Genomic DNA, 17,786 nt, shown 5'->3' on the forward strand with positions numbered 1-17,786 from the left:
ACCTTTGGCTCAGGTCATGATCTCACGGTTTTTGAGTTTGGGCCCAACATGGAGCTTGCTGTCAGCGCAGAGCCTGCTTCTGATCCTCTGCCTCCCTCTCTTTCTGCCCCTCCCCTCCTCCCCATTCGGAGGCTCTCTCAAAAATAAAAATAAACGTCGGGGCGCCTGGGTGGCTCAGTCAGTTAAGCGTCCGACTTCGGCTCAGGTCATGATCTCACGGTCTGTGAGTTCGAGCCCCGCGTTGGGCTCTGTGCTGACAGCTCGGAGCCTGGAGCCTGCTTCCGATTCTGTGTCTCCCTCGCTCTCTCTGACCCTCCGCTGTTCATGCTCTGTCTCTCTCTGTCTCAAAAATAAACAAACATTTAAAAAAATAAAAAATTAAAAAAAAAAATAAAAATAAACGTTAAAAAAAAAAAGAAAAGAAAAGAAAAAAGGAGTTTCATCCTACAGCCTAGGCTGGATAAAAGTCTTAGATTCTCCCTGGGAAGGTACAAAGATACAGTCCCAAGTTGCTCCAGCATCTCCAGAGCATGGCAGTGGATACACACCACCCAGGATGACTTCAGGATGGCTAAACTCCTCCCTTTCTCGTTTCCACCAAGGCATACAGTAACCTTCCCCACCCCAGCCCCTCACTTGATGATGAGCGTGGAACCGTTGAGCTCATGTACAAGGAAGGCCAGGACAGCAGCCTTCTGCTGGGGTGGCTGGGCCTGAAAAGGCTGGGTGCGCAGGCTGTCACAGAGGGCTGGCTCCACTCCATACGCCATGAGGAAGCAGCGCAGGATCTCAGACACATTGTCTCTTGTCAGTGGGATCTCAGACACCTTCTCTCCCAAGATCTTTAAGGACTGTTTGGAGGAGAACAGAATAGGAGTTACGAGAAAAAGTGGAACAACACAAGTTGAGAGAATCTGGAATAAGAAAATACACTAGGAGAGAACTATGAGGTGGGAAGAGGTAAAGAATGAAAAGTTGCTAAGATGTGATGAGAAGACAAAGAAAAGGTACAAAAGGAGTAAAACTAAAGGAAAATAAGCCGAGGGAAGTCAGAAAGAAAAACAGAAGAGAAAATATAAGGAAAACAGAAATAAGAAGAAATCAGATCTCCCTTCACTTGCCCTCATTTAGGGAGGGGCTTTCATATGTTTAACTAAAAGAGAAAACAAAACTGAGACAAAGCCCTGGATCCCAGGCTCCCCAACCCATCTGGGAAAGGCCCTCACCTGACAGTAGGAAGGCAAGCCAGGATCATAGAGCGCAGCCTTCAGGAGCCGCACCAGCAGATCTTGCACCTCACCCAGGCTGTCGCCTTGACACAGGAGTCCCTCCTGTAGGACCCCCAGGCTGGGTACATCTTTGGCAGGGTCAAAGCCCAGCACCTTGCCGAAGCTGTGCAGGAATTCCACGATGGTCAAGCAGTCTGAGAAGGCCCCACTGGGCAGGATCAGACCAGGGATGCGTGAGAAGTCAGGTAGAGGCTGTAAGGATAAAAGTGGTAGGGTTGTCAAACATAACTGAAGGCAACAGTCCGGATATCTAGGAAGTTCTTCCTTGAATGGAAATGTCCACACAACTGGCCCTTCTAGAACCCAGAAACCCAGAACCTGTTACTGTCCCCTTACTACCTGATGGTCAGTCAGACACATATCCTCTGTGGGCTTCTTCATCTCCTCCAAGATCATCTGCTGCCTCTGCCGCTCCTCCAAGCGCCTCTGCATGGCCAGCGTTTTATCTGCTTTACAGGCTGACTTGCCTTTGGCCACTTCCTCCTTTTCCTTCAATTTTACCTTCTCTTTCTTCTCTCTCTTCACTTTCTCCTTCAGTTTTTCCTGCTTTGTCTTTACCTTCTCCTTCTCCACCTACTCACCCAAGGGAGAGAGGAACCAAGAGTTCCATAAAGATTCCAGTCACCACCCTTCCCTGGTCCCCATCCTCCCCACCTCAGAGCCCACAAACATGGCTATAAAACAAGACCAACTCACACATGTCTTGCAAAATCAGTTTGGTGACTTCAAAGTTATACTTGTGTGTACATGCACCTACCTTGGGTTTCTTCTTAGCTTCCTTCTGCTTTAAGCTCTTGGTCTCTTGTTTCCGCTTGTTTCTGGCCTGTAAACCATAAGGGAAGTCATTTCTCCTCAAACTCTGAAAGCATCTCTGCTTGGGCTAGGATTCAAAAACAGACAAGGGTGCTGGGGAGGAGAGGTGAGAGATGGGATGAGGGGTTGGCAATGGATCAATTCTCTCACCCTGGAGTAGTTACCCATGTGATTCTTGAACGAGCCCAATTTTCTAAATCAAGCCCCCCAAAATTCCAGGTAATGAAGGTATGCTGCTACATGAGGTGGGGAGGTGGCAAATGAGGGGGAAGGAAGAAGAGACAACAAAGCAGACTAGGAAAAGCTAACCCACTGTGTAATCTCTCTGATGTCCCTCACCTGCCCTTGGACAGTAGACTGACACTCTCCTCGTTGTACCTTCTGCTTCATCTTCTTCTTGATTTTAGTCATCTTTGCTTTATCCTCCTCATTCAGTGTTTCTGTGAGGGCAGAAAAAAAAATGAAGGGTATGGCAGATAGATCTCCAGCATTCAGAGTAGCACATGCCTGTCACAAAGCTGGCTTCCCAAGCAGCTCCCTGAAAAATCTAATAGTTTGGTTTTGGGTACACATAAGAAAATGCTTGGGGGGGGGGGGGAATGTAGAAGAGACACTGGCTGTGGGGTAGCACAAAAAACTCAAATGGTATCTCCTGTCCAGAAGTCCCAGCCCCTAAAACAGGTGGGACTACTTTAGAAGGGGTCCTAGAAGCCCCAACAGAGTAGCTTTGTAGCCGATCTCTCTCCCAGGCTACCCAACAAGGGCAGCTACCCACACACTGATTTTAGAGCAGAGAAAGAAAACTGCCAGGGAAAGAGGGTCGTCTCCAAAGTTGGAGGCACCAATTAACAAAAAATGTGCCAGAAAGAAAGGGCTCAAATAATGGACATCGCAGTAGAACTGGATCAACAGTGACATAACTATTGCTTATGTTCGGCTCTTATGCCTTACTCTACTAAAAAATACAAATTTCTTTGCTTTTGCAAGACTGCATATTGAAGTGGAATGCTGCAAACAATAGAATATTTTAGAATTGATGTTCTTGATAGCATAATACATATTCTATTCTGGCATGGACACACTACCAGCACCACAGCTATACGGCAGCCCTCCAAATTAGATAGATACTATCTGCAGATAAACCAGTATATACTTCTAGTAAAATGTGTCTTGCTCCAGGTCATGTGGTCAGAATGTGGCAGAGCTGGAACTCTGAAGAGAAGTCAGAAGACTTTTTTTCAAATTTTTTCAAATTCTTCACTCTACAGCAGGGTACATGCAATATTTATTGAAAAATTAGGGGCGCCTGGGTGGCGCAGTCGGTTAAGCGTCCGACTTCAGCCAGGTCACAATCTCACGGTCCGTGAGTTCGAGCCCCGCATCAGGCTCTGGGCTGATGGCTCGGAGCCTGGAGCCTGCTTCCAATTCTGTGTCTTCCTCTCTCTCTGCCCCTCCCCCATTCATGCTCTGTCTCAAAAATAAATAAAAAACGTTGAAAAAAAAATTTTTTTAAAAAGAAAAATTACACATTTTACCTGTCCACTAAAACAGCATGAATAATCTTTAGATTCAGATGTGAATTCTGAACCTCCATGATGGTGGCAATGAGTAAGGTAAAAGTGTACAACCCAAACCAATAAGCCAAGGAGCTAAAAGATGGCAAGAAAGGACACGGAAGCCCTCTCCTCTCCTATCAACATCTGGGGACTGCCCAAGGCTCCACTAGGATAAGCAATTCAAGAAGAAACTGGTTGTTAAAAAAGTACCACAAAAGCGCTGGGACCCTGGTGCTGCTTTCCAGGGAGGAGAAGGTGATTCAGAAGGTTCATTCTGTCCAGACAATTAATATCAGTCATGCTCCTGAGAAACCCAGGCATCAGCAAGTCCTTAACATTTCTAATACTTCACATAGCAAGCAGAATCCTAAAGTAAGAAACACCACTGTACCTTGGGCCTCCAGTTTCTTTAGGAGGCGGTTATCTGTCTTATTCAACAGCTCGGTGATTTTGACCTTCGGTGGCCGACCTCGTCCCCGTTTCACCTTGGGGACTTCCTTAGTCTTGGCCTTCTCAGTGTTTCGAGGTCGGCCCCGTTTCCCCGTAATTGCCTGAATCCTGGAAGGGATCTCCTCTGCTGAGAGCTGCACCCACTGCAAGCCCTAAGGTAACGAAGAAACCTGTTATAATGTGAGGATGCAAGCCACCAGATCCTTGAATCATTCAATGCCCAGAACCTCCAAACCCCACAAGAGGAAGCTACACCTTGTCCACCAACTCTTTCTCAGAGACAAAAGTGTATTTAACCCTGCAATGTGCACCTCTGGCGTGTCTCTCTCTTCAAAGAAATCTCCAACAGGCATACGGGGACTGAAACTGAAGTGCTCACGACGGACATTGTGTACCACGTTGCGGCTCAGGTACTAAAAGGAGAAGGAAAAGTGGCATTAATGAAGTGACAGCCCTATCTTGCCTTGGTCCAGCAATAGCACAAGGATAAGCCAAAGAGCAGAAAATGCTAGCCTGTTGCCACTGGGCCCAAGAAAGGGGCCTGTGCTTCCCTTAAAAAGCCCGTGAAAGCTACATTACCTTGATCACTTCTGGGAACTGTTTCATCCTCTTCCCACAGGGGCCATAATACCATGTCTCCCCCTGCCATCGGTGGCTACCCTTCTTGATGCGCACCTCTCTCCGCCACCTGCCAGAGAAGCACACGTGCCCTGCCGCCAGGTCACACCCCTACCCACACACAAGCCACCCCAGGAGCCAAGCCCACTGAGATGACCCTCCCTGCATCTGTCTCGCTAGAACTGCACGTAGACGCAAACAGCATGAGACACAAACTTGGCTGGAAAGCAGATCCACAAATCCCTCAGGGCCTTGGAGAAAAGTAACCCACCCAACTACATGTGCCCAGAAAGACCTCCACTCCTGCCTTTACATAAAGTCAGTATAATGAGCAGCCAGGAACCCCCTCCCTGATGCCATTCATGGCAATGTCTGGGTTTCCAGCAAAGAGGAAGAAGACTTGAGGGAATAAAGGCAGAAAAGATAGGTGGGGAGGCAAGCAGAAGAGTAAACTTGCTGCTGACTCCATGAAATGCCTTCATAGGCCAAGCTTTAGTGAGGAACTCTGTTCTGAGAAACAGATTATTCTAAGACTAAGCCCTATCTTTCTCTCAAAACATTAAGCAGAATTCTGGGACTCCTGGGTGGCTCAGTCAGTTGGGCTTCCAACTTCAGCTCAGGTCATGATCTCACAGTTTGAGTTCGAGCCCTGCATCTGGCTCTGTGCTGACAGCTAAAACCTAGAGTCTGCTTCAGATTCTGTCTCTCCCTCTCTCTCTGTCCCTTCCCTGCTCGCACTGTGTGTGCCTGTCTCTCTCTCTCAAAAATAAAGATTAAAAAACAAAACAAATCAACCCTTTAAGCAGAACTCAGACTTGGTGACCACAAGTAGCCTAGAGGGGTGAGAGTGGAGAAGATCAGGAAGGCAGTTATTCTTATAAGTCCCTTGATGTCAACTGGCTTGCTCATTCTGGTCACATACTATTCCTGCCCTTACCTCTCCAAAGAGCATTAAAAAATAAATAAATAAATAAATAAATAAATAAATAATCCCAATTTATCAGAACTCAGCCATTCCTCATTCACTGCTATCCCTTCTCTAAGCATATAAAACAAGTCAGCTAATTTGGATATCTGAGCTCTAGGGTCACCTGCGGACTTTGGAAAAGATAACAGCTGCAGCCCCTGGAGCAAAAAAAAGTAGCCACTAGATGAGGGAAGAATAGGTGAGGGGAGGCAGATCCTGGGAGAAGAATAGCCTAAGAATGTCAGGCATTATCATTGCAGATAACTGTCCTTTAATCCATTCTTGTCTAGCCCATTCCTCTCCATCTCAGAAGAGATGACCTCTCTTTCCTTCTTCCTAGAGTCAGTCATTAAATTTGTCAAGGTCAACATATGGAACAAACTAGAGCATTTACCCATGCTGGAGGGGAAGACGAACTTCTTCTGGGGTAGCAATACGTCTCCTCAGGACATCACCTTGGGAGGAAGACAAGGAATATCGAGTTAAGAATTCAAGCAAAACAGGGAAGGCCAGCAGGGAAGGGCTAAATGTCACATAGGACAGAAACTTTTCTTGGAACTGGCTAGGAGTAAAACAGAATCTGGACACTCACCACTACCAGAAGTAGTGACTCCTTCTCCAGTGATTTCCTCCAGGTCAGCAGTGGTTTCAGGGAGGCTGCTGACATCTTTATCTGCCGGGGAGGCTGTTGGGAGGACAGCTGCTGGGGAAGCTGCAGGGGACACTTTTGGGGAGGTCACCGGGGAGGCCGTCAAGGAGACTTCTGAGGAGACTGGTGGAAGGGCTGCTGAGGAAGTTGGAGAGACAGCTGGGAATGCTGCTGGGGAGATGACTGGAGAAACTTCTGGGGAGACTGCTGGCGAAACTGCTGGGGAGACTTCTGGAGAGATTTCCAGGGAGGCTGCTGGCGAAACTGCCAGGGAGATTGCCGGGGAGGCTGTTGGTGGGGCTGCTGGTGAAGTTGCTGGATGGAGCTGAATAGTGGATGACTGGTCAGGGGCTGGCTGGGTCAGAGATGGTGGGAAGTCTGAAGACTGAGTCTCCATTTCTTCCTGTTCTGCATCACTACCATTGTTCAGGTCAAAGGTGTTATCTGGAATCGAAAGGGATAAGATGGATAAGGAAAAATAGTGTCCTACAAAGAAAGAGAATCTACTCTGTCAAACCTAGACTAAGCTAAACAGAATTACTTCCAGTGCTTTCCCCTGGGGTTGGAAAATGAGAAGTAGCCTCTGGCTATCCTCCCCAACCATTCATGAAGGTCAAAGAGCAAAGATGCTGCTGTCACTGTGTGAAGAAGTACCTTCTACCTGGAGCCAGTAAGGCCCCTGGCCTTTTTCCTCCTTTCCCACAAGTTTTTCTGGGTGAGGGCAGAAGTCAGAGTGTAACAGCCTATGCCTTTATCCCATAGCCCCCTCAGCTCCCAGCAAGGCACCCACCCCTAAGACTATAACTATGGAACTGGTTCTCTCACCTTTTCCTGGGCCACAGACTCTCTGTCCTACCGCTCTTCACTTACCTTGCAGGACAGACTCCCCAAGGACAGGTGGAGAGGTGGGGCTGGCAAAGATAGAGGCTGAAGTTTGACTATCATCTGCCAGGAGACTGAAGGCAGTGGCGTTATTGAGGGAAGGGCAATCAAGGGCAGAAATCACAGGGCTGTCCTCAAGAGGCAGCTTGTCCTCTGTACCCATCAGCTCCGTGTCATCTATACCATAGAGTCCTCCACTCACTGGCTCTTCAGGATGTGGAAAAATCAGAAAACAAGATTTAAGAAATACTGGTATTATATCCCAATTCTAGTTCCCATCTTTCTAATATTAAATTAAGGACATATCACAGGTCTCTCCCTGAAACAGTAGTCACCAGACTTTAGGGATTGTGAAAGCTTGAAATAGAAATGAAGGGAAAAGCATTGACTCTGTATTAACCCACAGACCAACGGAAAATTCTAGCATCCATCACAAAATAGGCCTTTCTTATATTTTAGTGGGGTAAAAGGTAATTGTTCACTGGCAACAGTTTCCTTTCTAGTTACTGAGAACTCAAATAGCCCAACTGTGTGGTAATAAGTCCTTATCCAGTGAATTATTACAGCTCAGGGCTCTTGGCCAAAAGGAACACTAGGAGAGAACCTGGGAAATGAACCAATTCAGCTCAGAGTGCAGTTGGCCCAGTCATACAGTGGCATGAACCTGTGGTTGGCCACAGGATTATCTGGAGGCCCCAATGCCCCAAATTCCTAAATACTTTCCCTGGTTTACTATCTCTTCTAGGTGACAGAGCTGGCTACCTTCTACATGGACATATTGAATGGAGCCAGCCTCCAAGCCTACCCGGTGCCAGAGGGTTGAAGGGCTCCAGAGAGACTTCACTGAGGATTGGAGTGTCTTCCAGTTGATCAGGAAGATGTGAAGGATCATCTAAGCAGCTCACTGTGGGGTCAGGGACCAAGACTGAGACCTCTTGGTGTAATGATTCCACAGAAGGGACAGAGCCATTGTAGCCACACATCTTCAGTTCTAGGAAATCCCAGAAGAGGGCAAAAGTCAAAATCAGGGCCTTAAACTGGTTCATTCAGCTACAGTAGACAGCCAGTCTTTGCTAGAGGGATGTTCATTCTTTCAGTAATTAGGGGTACCAGCTTTATGTTGGATTCCAATCATACCAAGATACTCTAGTGAGCAGTGCTAGTAAAATCCTATTGCAGGTAAAGAGAAGGGAGAAGAGAGTGGGGTCTGAGACAAGAACCCTGTCATGTTCTCAGCTATTTCCCCCATCTAGTGGGAACAGGTGGTAAACAGAGAAAATACCCTGTGATTTTACAGGGTGGTCACCCTTATATGTGGAATCAATAGCAAACTAAGCATTTATCTATTTTGAGGACAAAGAGGGACTGTCACATGTACCAGTGCTAACAACAACAACAACAAGCAACAGGAAACTGAGTAAACAAGCAATGGTATGCTCTGCCTGTTTCTTCCCTCCTTCAGGTGTCAATCACTACTAGGGCTCAGCCCACTTTAGCAGCCCAGTCTGGCCTTGCCACAGCCAAGTCAAAATTGGCCTCAATGCCCCCTGCTAAAGCCCCAACCCCTTCCTATGTTTTGGAAGAAGCCCTTCTTGATGCAGGGTGTCTGTTGGGGCTGTTTCAGGCTCGCCCACCTGCCCTCTCCAGGCCAGCAGCTCTGCATGAGCTTGAAATAATTTGCACTCCCACTCTCGAGCTGGTGCTGCTGCCACAAAAACACCAGCCACTTGGCTCTGCTAATCACCAACATGCAAATCAGCCTCCACTGCAGAGAGCTGGAAAGACAAGTTTTCCTCACCTCAAAAAGCCACTGCCCCCCATAGACCCCTTTTTCCTCTCCCAACCCAACTCACAGAGCCATAGTTATACCTGGCTGCTCTTCTTCCAGCTCCAGGCTGCCTACCAAGCCAGTGCCATTCTCTGCCACAACTGAAGTCAGCTCCTTTTCTGCCGCCTCATTGGGATGGATACCACTGCCTACCTCCTGGGAGGGTGCAAAGGTCTGGATGCTGGATCCCAACATAGGAGAAGTCTGTGGGGAGGTGAAAAAACTAGGGGGTCCATTGGGCATCACCTCAAAATTCTGGTCAGGAAAGGAATCATACAGTTCCTGTGAGTCGAAGTTAAGCCCCATGGGACTCTGGGTACCGTTGGCCCAGAACTCTTGGCTCCCAGCCCGAAGGTTAGTGTTGTGACTTGGGGATGAAGGTTGCCGGCTGCCCCCAAGGATGCCGTTGAGTGGGTATTGTCCCCCCGAGAACTGGGAGAGAAGGGGTGGGTCCTTGAGGTTGCTGCCAGGATTGGCAGATGGGTACTGTGAGTAGTTCCAGAGACAGTCGTAGGCCACGCTGGGGTGATGGAGGTGTGAGGTGCTGGAGGAGTGGGGAGCAGAGTTCAAAATCCCTGAAGTAGTAGTGTGAGATACAGTAGATAAGCCATTAACATTCACATCCCCATTCAAACCTGGCAGAGAAAGAGGAAAAAGGGTCAGTTACAGATATGTATGCAAGTAACTCTACCACCTCTACCAAAAGAACAGCACTGACTAGAAAAAGGGAAGGTGAAGGGGAGGGGGATTCCCCCTCCACTATATTTATAGCTTTTCAGTCTCCAGGGAACACCAAACCCAGATGCTCCTGGATGTAAGCTTAGCAACTGCTTCTGAGGCTGCTGAGTAGGGGGCTGGGGAGCTCTCCTGGCCTACCACAGGAGCGACCAGCAGAGAGCTGGCTGCTGCTGCTGCTCAGGGTTTTTTATTTTTTTATATGAAGCTGCCTGCAGACTCCCTACAGTGACTTGCATTCTTCTCCACCCTCATTCCCTAGAGGAATTCTTCCCTTGGAAGTAGCATGACTGAATTCTCCAGGCCCACCCCCCCTTACCCCAGAGCCTGTTTGGCCCCACAGTGGCACCAGAAGGGACGGCCTCCACCTCACTGGCACATGCAGATCCAGCACTTTGTGCTGGGCTAAGAATAGAATCTGCAGTCACCACAGCGGCAAGATCCCAACTCAGAAGGCTGGGCTCGGTCCCTCCCCATTGGAACTGGAGGGTAATATTGCAGGGGGAGAAAAAAAAATCACTGCGTGACTAGTACTACAGACTTCAGTTCTCAACACCAATGGCCACCTCTAGACTGGAGGACAATTCAAATAAAAGGAACCAGATACTAAAGAAGCTGAGGGGGAGGAGGGTCCTCAGTGTAATAAAGGAGCTTCTATCTGCAACCCCCTTGTGGAGAACAGAAGGGAGAGGTGGTTAAGTATAAGCCTACAGCAGTATTTTTCTGCTGCAAGGAAGGAGGAAACCATTTGGGCTTCTCTCTGCTTCCAAGCATAAAGTACCTGAGACCCAGGCAAGATTAGAGAAGCACTTGGCACAGCTATGGTACAGAACAATTGATAAGCCAAATCCAGGAAAAGACCTGATCCTGGCAGCAACACTTCTGTCTGGAATTATAGACGTTTCTCTCTAGGGAACTAGGTAAGCATTTAAAACTTCCCTGTCCCTATCTTCAACTCTCAAGGACAGGGGTGGCACACGCACTTCAAGCATCTGCCCTCTTCTTTGCTACACAAACTGAAAGGCAAATACATCCCAATCTTTACCCAATCCCTCCACCCCCAATCCTAGGGCTGGCTTCTCCAAGCTTTAAAAACAGCTTCTCAGAGGGCTGGACCTTTATCTCTCTCATGGGTCCACAAGTAGTTATCAGAAGCAGTAGCCACCTCACCATTCTGGCAGTAGCCAGGGAACAGGGCTGACAGAAGAGCAGGCTAAGATGAAAAAGCCAGGATGTTTTTCTAACCCCTTCCAACCTTAAGTCAAGACTAAGAGTATCACTTCCATAAACCCCTAGAACTTGTTCTTAGAAACTTGCTTTCTCTCCAGCAGCTGAAGTTCTGAAGATTTACTTCCTCCCTCCCCACCTGGCAAGAAAAAGAGCTGTTGTGAGGTAGGGGAGCCAAATCTTATCCCATCAACCTGCTCTAAAGGAATGATGCCCACTCCCTCCCCAGGCCATGTGGCCCTCACACTCACTTTTCCCTTGCTGGGGGAAGTTCATGGGAGACCCGTTAGTGTAGAGGCCCTCCCCTGAGGAGGGAGAGGGTTTCAGTCCTGAGGCAGCAGGTGCAGGGGGAAGGCCAGTAAAGTTAAAATGGTCGTTTGCCTCCATTTCTGTAGGAGGGGAGAGAGAGGGGAAAAAAAATACTGGCGGTTAAACAAGGTTATGTCACCTGGAATCTTCTAGAGGGAATGCCCCCTCCCCTCCATCTACTTACCCTTCTCCTACCTAAGTACTGGGGAGTGTGTAAGGGTACAGGTTGAAAGATGAGGTGGAGGAAATATACCCCTAACTGGACAATGATCGTACAGAAATAGTCTTTTAAAGTCAGACTCATAGAGATACAGAGTTAGTGAGAAAAACCAAGCTATAAGCCTGAAGGAATCTTCCTCTTGTGTGAATCATACTTCTTAAACTTCCAGTTTAGGTTATCCCTCTATGTTAGATATTAACCCTCTATTATAACATTTTAACCTTCTCCATCCTTTTTTTTTTTTTTTTCTTTTCCCCTCAAGGTAAGGCCAGAGTCCCATTCCCAGGGACCACAGAAGGTTCTCAAAGCCATCTTTTTGATAGGAAGCCATGGAGATGGGGGTTGTTGGCAGAAAAAGCATTTGATACATTTGCTGCTTTATTATTATACTTGAGTTAAATAATTTCCATGTAACCCTATTCACAGCCCTAGACATCTGAAGAAGATAGCATAGTACCTTAGCAAAGGAATATGGAAAGAATATATTTTAGGAAAGGGGACCATAATAGCAAAACTCAAATCATCCAGCAACACTTCTACTCCTTTTTCATGGTTTTCTAAGAACATAGCTCAGAAAAATGTCAGAGGTGGAAAACTGATTAAAGAGGGTGTCCAAAGGAATATTGGTCTGTTATACCTATATGGTTACTTCCTAATGTTTTAGTTTTGTGGCTTAAATGTAAAGGGTCACAGAGAGAATAGCTGGACATCTTACATTTATAAAGGGTGGTGGCTCATTTGGGGGGCAGTATGGTTAAAAAGCTCTTCACCTTGTCCTGAATATGAGGTGATATACTACTAGGAATAAGAAGAAGTAAAGCCCTTGGTCAGAATATATTTAACTTTGACAGAGCAAAGATAAGAGGAAAGAAAAGATGCAGAAGCCAGAATTACTGTAAAAGTCTGATACATCAATCAGATACCTATGATGTAGTAGTGCATATTAATTTGATATGTAAGAAACATGATCGGGGCACCTGGGTGGCTCAGTCGGTTAAGCGTCCGACTTCAGCTCAGGTCATGATCTCACGGTTCGTGAGTTCAAGCCCCGTGTCGGGCTCTGTGCTGACAGCTCAGAACCTGGAGCCTGTTTCAGATTCTGTGTCTCCCTCTCTCTCTCTCTGACCCTCCACCGTTCATGCTCTGTCTCTCTCTGTCTCAAAAATAAATAAACGTTAAAAATAATAATAAAAAATAAAAAGAAAAAAAAAGAAACATGATCTGTCTTAATACAGAAAAAGCAACTCCTTGGGTTACTATGTTTTTAAAAAGGGCAGAAGAATTCAGGCAGAAAAATCTATTTATTTATTTATATTTTTAATAATGTTTTTTAAAGTTTATTTATTTCCAGAGGGAGAGAGAACACAGGCGCACACGTGAATGGGGAAGTGGCAGAGAGAGAGGGAGACAGAGAATCCCAAGCAGGCTCCGAGCTGGAACCCATGAACCACCAAGATCATGACCAGAGCCAAAAGTAAGAGTGGGACACTTAACCCACTGAACCACCAGGTGCAAGGTAGAAAGATTTCTTTATCAAGCTCCCAAGATGAGGCAATAAGCAAATCTAGATGACATTTTAAATAACCTCTTTTTAAAAAGAATCAGAAGTAAAACTTTTTAAAGAATTAAAAACATATATGACCATATGACCACTGCCCAAGGTTTGGAAAAATCATGTTTTTAAATACGCTAGATAACGCAAATTAGACACCATTAGGTGTTCTAAGCATGAACTGTATTTATGACATGATAGCTAGAAGATTTTCCAGGCTAAATACCCTAATTGTCCCTACCTTTATCAATTTTAACTGAAATTAAAAAAAATAAAATAAAAGCAATCTGTATTTTGTTGATATAAGAGGAAAAAGTTTTTAGGATTGATCTGCTTCCCATCTTCACTCTAAAATAAGCAGCAGACCTAAACCTGCTGTGCGTCAAAGAAACTGGTCTTACAGAGAAAAGACCTCAGGATCCCCCAGGATTTCCCTACATTTAAAAAGGGCCACTCCTCAGTAATGAGGGATCTGAAAAATAAGCATCATGAGATTAGTGATCCTTCTGAAATGAAAGGAGGAAAGTTCATTCCCTAATCTTCTAGGTTAGGTTAGGTTCCTTCCAAAGCTTACATCACAGAGCAAAGAGGACATGCAGTAATTCATTTCGGAAGTCCTAGAAATGCTATTCCTGGAGAGCCAATCTCATTGGATCCCCACTTCTTTCCTCCCCCAGTTTTATGCATAGCCCCACCCCCCATGATGTGTGTGTGACATATACACACCTTCTCTCCTATGTGCACCAAAGGATATCCTTCCACTCAATGATAGGCCACAGTTCATTTTTCCAATTTCTATTTGAATCTGTGAGGAAACGAGTGACCTTCTCCTCTCGGCTACTCTGGGAGAGCACAGCATTTCCGGTCTCATAAATTACATACTAATAAGAATAAATGGATGGCTCACAGAAATCAGATAAGTAAAAGGAATGGGAAGTTATCTAGTGCCTGAGGTCTGTTTCCCCACTAGCCTCCAATGAAGGGTCATCAGGACCACAATCGCTTCATTTACAGGAAGATTCCTAGAAATATAAAATACTCTTTGTGCTGTGCAGTGAAAATAGCACAACATAGTGGGCTCTACATTCAAATCCCAACTCTACTACTATTAGCTGTGTGACCCTGGGCAAGTTACTTAATGTTGCTGAGCCTTAGTTTCAGGATTACTAAAAATTTTAGTACTCACCTCCATGGCTTGTGAGGATAAAAAGATAACCAGCCCCAAAGATCAAAATATAAATATAATTTGAAACCATTACCAGTACTATAAAACTAGGGGTAATCCTTCCAGTCAGACTTCTTTACCCTTGACTCTTGATTTCAGATGTCACTTACCTATGGGATCATACTATGGGAATGCAAAAATGTGGACAGTAATAAAGCCAGGGTTATTTCATTTCAACCTTCCTACCCAAGATGCTTTTCACAATAATGCCTGAAGGTAAATTATGCCCTCCCATCTATACTCTCCCTCCTACTAAGGAGAACAGGTAAAGCAAAGGAGAGTGTCTCCCTTTGAACTAATAGGATTTTGGCCAAATGAAAAAAGAAATCAGCACCCAACCCCCAGAATAGCAGACAGCTCTCATGACCAGGAACTACAATCAGGCCGGCACCCAGCCCAGTCCCAGGAATATGTAAATGGATCTCTTAAGAGACTCTATGCTTCATTTTTAAGAATTAAGGGACATTGCTCCTTATGCTTGAAGCAGTAAAGCCCTTGCCACACGGCCAAATAAGGCTCCTTTTCAACTGTTTTCCTCAGTCCCAATTGAAAAGCTACTTACCCTGTGGATCTGTGACATGATTTTAACACAAAAAGGCTGACAATGCACAAAGTGTTGAAATACAGATTATAGATTTCAACACTGTTGCAGGTGCCCTGACCAATTCTAACACCCAGACTTCTGAGGCTACCCCCAGAAAGACAACACACATTAACCATCCAGCCTGACACTTTGGCAGTAGCTGCAGCTTTTTGGTTCATTCTTCCTATATAGTATACCAAAGTTCCACAGAGAGGTTCCTAAATTGGGGGGGGGGGGGGGGGGGGCGTCAGGGGAGTAGGGAGGGTAGGAGGGAAGAGATTTCAAATGTTTTCTCTTTATTAAACAGGAAATGCAAATTTTACTGTATAGTAAATAAATCATACCGCTATCTTTTGGCTCCATAATTGTGAATGTTACAAAGGATATTTGTCAACTCTACTCATCTCTGGATTCACCTACCATACCCTAATAAGTGGTTCCTAACCAGGGGTGATTTTGCCTCTGGAGACATTTAGAATTGTTGTTGAAAAGTATGTACTACTGGCATCTAGTAAGCAGAAGCTAGAGATATTTCTAATGATCCTGCAATACACAAGACAGCCCACCACACAACAAAGAATCTTCTGGTTCAAGAGATAATTTGTGCCAAGGGTGAAAAATCTTGCTCTAATACAAAAACTGCCCCATTCCCCAATTCCTGTCCCACACCCTGAGGGATTACTTTTATATCTAAGAATCCCTTCCCTGGCTAAATTGTTTTCCTCCACTAATTCAGAGTGCAAAGTGCCAACCCATGCCTTCTTCTCTAGTAAAGGACAGCCCATTCTGACAGCCCTGGTAACAATCTTCCCTTGGAACTCTGACTCAGACTATAGCATGTGCAGACTGAGGCTCATTCTCTCAAAATGTGGTTTCTTTAACCCCTTTCATAGTCAGGGCAGTGAGGCAGGAGAATGATGAAAGAAGACTATATATACTAAGGGGGGCTACTCAAAGACAATTGCTATGTCTAGGCTGCTCAGGAGAACACAAAGATGACTGTTCTCTGTCCTTATTTCTTCCAAACTATGTAGGTTTTACAGCATCAATCGGGTATTATGTTTTACCATTGTATGTCCAGCACCTAATTTAGAGCTAAGTACATAAAAGAACCAAAAGAAATATTTGTTGAATGCACAGATTACACAAATGAATGAATAAATCTATCTTTTCTGCCACTGCCAGCTTACTCATCTAATAAAGGCTGTAGTTTTTGTTCAGAGAACCCAAAAATTAATTCTTCAGAGGTAACAATTTCTAGAAGAGAGGTCCCAGACTTTGACATATTTTACACAGCTATCCCCTACAGAAAATAAGGTCTGGAAACAGGAAAGTATTGAGAATGTACAGAGGCAATAAATTTGAGCTCTAAATTAGTAAAATGTTTTGCTTGATTTAACTGAACACTCAAGTTACATAGTAGGTTTTAAAATATTTGTTGACTCAGGACACCTGGGTGGCTCAGTCAGTTAAGTGTCCGACTTTGGCTCAGGTCATGATCTCATGGTTCATGGGTTCGAGCCCCGTGTTGGGCTCTGTGCTAACGGCACAGAGCCTTGAGCCTGCTTCATATTCTGTGTCTCCCTCTCTCTGCCCCTCCCCTGCTCACATTCTCTCTCAAAAATAAATAAACATTAAAATATTTGTTGACTGAATAAAGGAACAATATAATGATCTGGATAGGTTTTCTGCCACAGTTCTCTCTGGTCACTTCACTGTCAGAGGAATGGAAGTGTGTCTGAAATTGCAGGACAGTAAAAGTCACATTCCAGAGGTTGTAACAAGGTTATTTCCCTCTTTCAGCCCTAAGCGTTTCTCAGAATTTCAGCTCTAACAGTTAAGGACTTGGCCTTTTCCTTCAAGAAGACATCCCCTTCCCAAAAAAACCTGAGCTGAGCAGGCAGGTTCAGGATCCTGTTTAGTGGGATAGGTCATGAAGAATCTAATCTCAGGAGACCAAAAGTAGTGAGACCACCTTTCTCTTAAGTACCTTCATGTTTTAGTTTTTTGATGAATTTTTTGGTAAAGTTGGATTATCCTTTTAGTCCATAAAATGCCCTCTTAATTATTCTCGATAACTAGGAAATGGACAAAGCACTGAGTAACACAGTAACACAATGCTACTTTTACTGCCAGGACCCAATCTAAGAACCATCTGCGGAGTTCTTCAAAGACAGGTTTTCTGTTTTGCAGAATTTCATAATTTCAAAATTATTCAGACTGACAAGCTGGTAAAGAAAAAAAAATAAAGTCCTTCTGGGGGCACCTGGCTAGCTCAGTCAGTAGAGCATGCAACTCTTGATCTCCAAGTCCTGAATTTGAGCCCCATGTTGAGCACAGAGATTAAAGAGCGCCTTCTGAGCGCCTGGGTGGTTCAGTCAGTTAAGTGTCCGACTTCGGCTCAGGTCATGATCTCCAGATTCGTGGCTTCGAGCCCCATGTTGGGCTCTGTGCTGACAACCCAGGCCTGGAGGCTGCTTCAGATTCTGTGTCTCCCTCTCTCTCTGCCCCCTCCCATGCTCGTGTATGCGCGTTCTCTCTCTCGCTCTCAAAAATAAATAAATACATACATACAGAAGTAGTCCCTCTGACCCATGTGCAACAATGCTGATTAAGTATTAATCTTGGCCTATGGGGTATATGAAGACATCCATATCCCAAGAAAAAATTAGGAAGATTATTTGCCCCAGGAAATACCTCCTAAGTTTTATACTTCATTCTAAGACATAAAAACTTCAGCATTATTGCCTTACTGTACATATCAGATACAAGGTCAAACATCATACTAGTCATTGGACTAACTCCTATGCTATTTTAACAGTGAGAGAATATTATAATATAGCAGGGGTGCCTGGGTGGCTTAGTCTGTTAAGCGTCCAACTT

General features: G+C 45.3%; 1 protein-coding gene across 7 annotated transcripts in view; it reads right to left on the reverse strand.

Annotated features, from left to right (window-relative positions):
• The window catches only part of BAZ2A (bromodomain adjacent to zinc finger domain 2A), a 34,722-nt gene that overhangs the window by 7,964 nt on the left and 8,972 nt on the right, over positions 1-17,786 (reverse strand). For all 7 annotated transcript variants that reach the window (XM_006933827.5, XM_023257145.2, XM_019835089.3 and 4 more), the window contains 14 exons: positions 11,266-11,403; positions 9,094-9,687; positions 8,030-8,215; positions 7,213-7,431; positions 6,286-6,786; positions 6,088-6,148; positions 4,688-4,796; positions 4,420-4,521; positions 4,050-4,260; positions 2,442-2,542; positions 2,047-2,112; positions 1,629-1,862; positions 1,227-1,481; positions 637-851 (listed from right to left, as the gene is read on the reverse strand). In XM_006933827.5, the coding sequence (XP_006933889.1) occupies positions 637-851; positions 1,227-1,481; positions 1,629-1,862; positions 2,047-2,112; positions 2,442-2,542; positions 4,050-4,260; positions 4,420-4,521; positions 4,688-4,796; positions 6,088-6,148; positions 6,286-6,786; positions 7,213-7,431; positions 8,030-8,215; positions 9,094-9,687; positions 11,266-11,401 (2,990 nt within the window). In that variant the 5' untranslated portion in view covers positions 11,402-11,403. The remainder of the gene's footprint in view (positions 1-636; positions 852-1,226; positions 1,482-1,628; positions 1,863-2,046; positions 2,113-2,441; positions 2,543-4,049; positions 4,261-4,419; positions 4,522-4,687; positions 4,797-6,087; positions 6,149-6,285; positions 6,787-7,212; positions 7,432-8,029; positions 8,216-9,093; positions 9,688-11,265; positions 11,404-17,786) is intronic.

The sequence above is a fragment of the Felis catus genome, chromosome B4, assembly GCF_018350175.1.
Source record: "Felis catus isolate Fca126 chromosome B4, F.catus_Fca126_mat1.0, whole genome shotgun sequence".
Lineage (NCBI taxonomy): Eukaryota > Metazoa > Chordata > Mammalia > Carnivora > Felidae > Felis > Felis catus.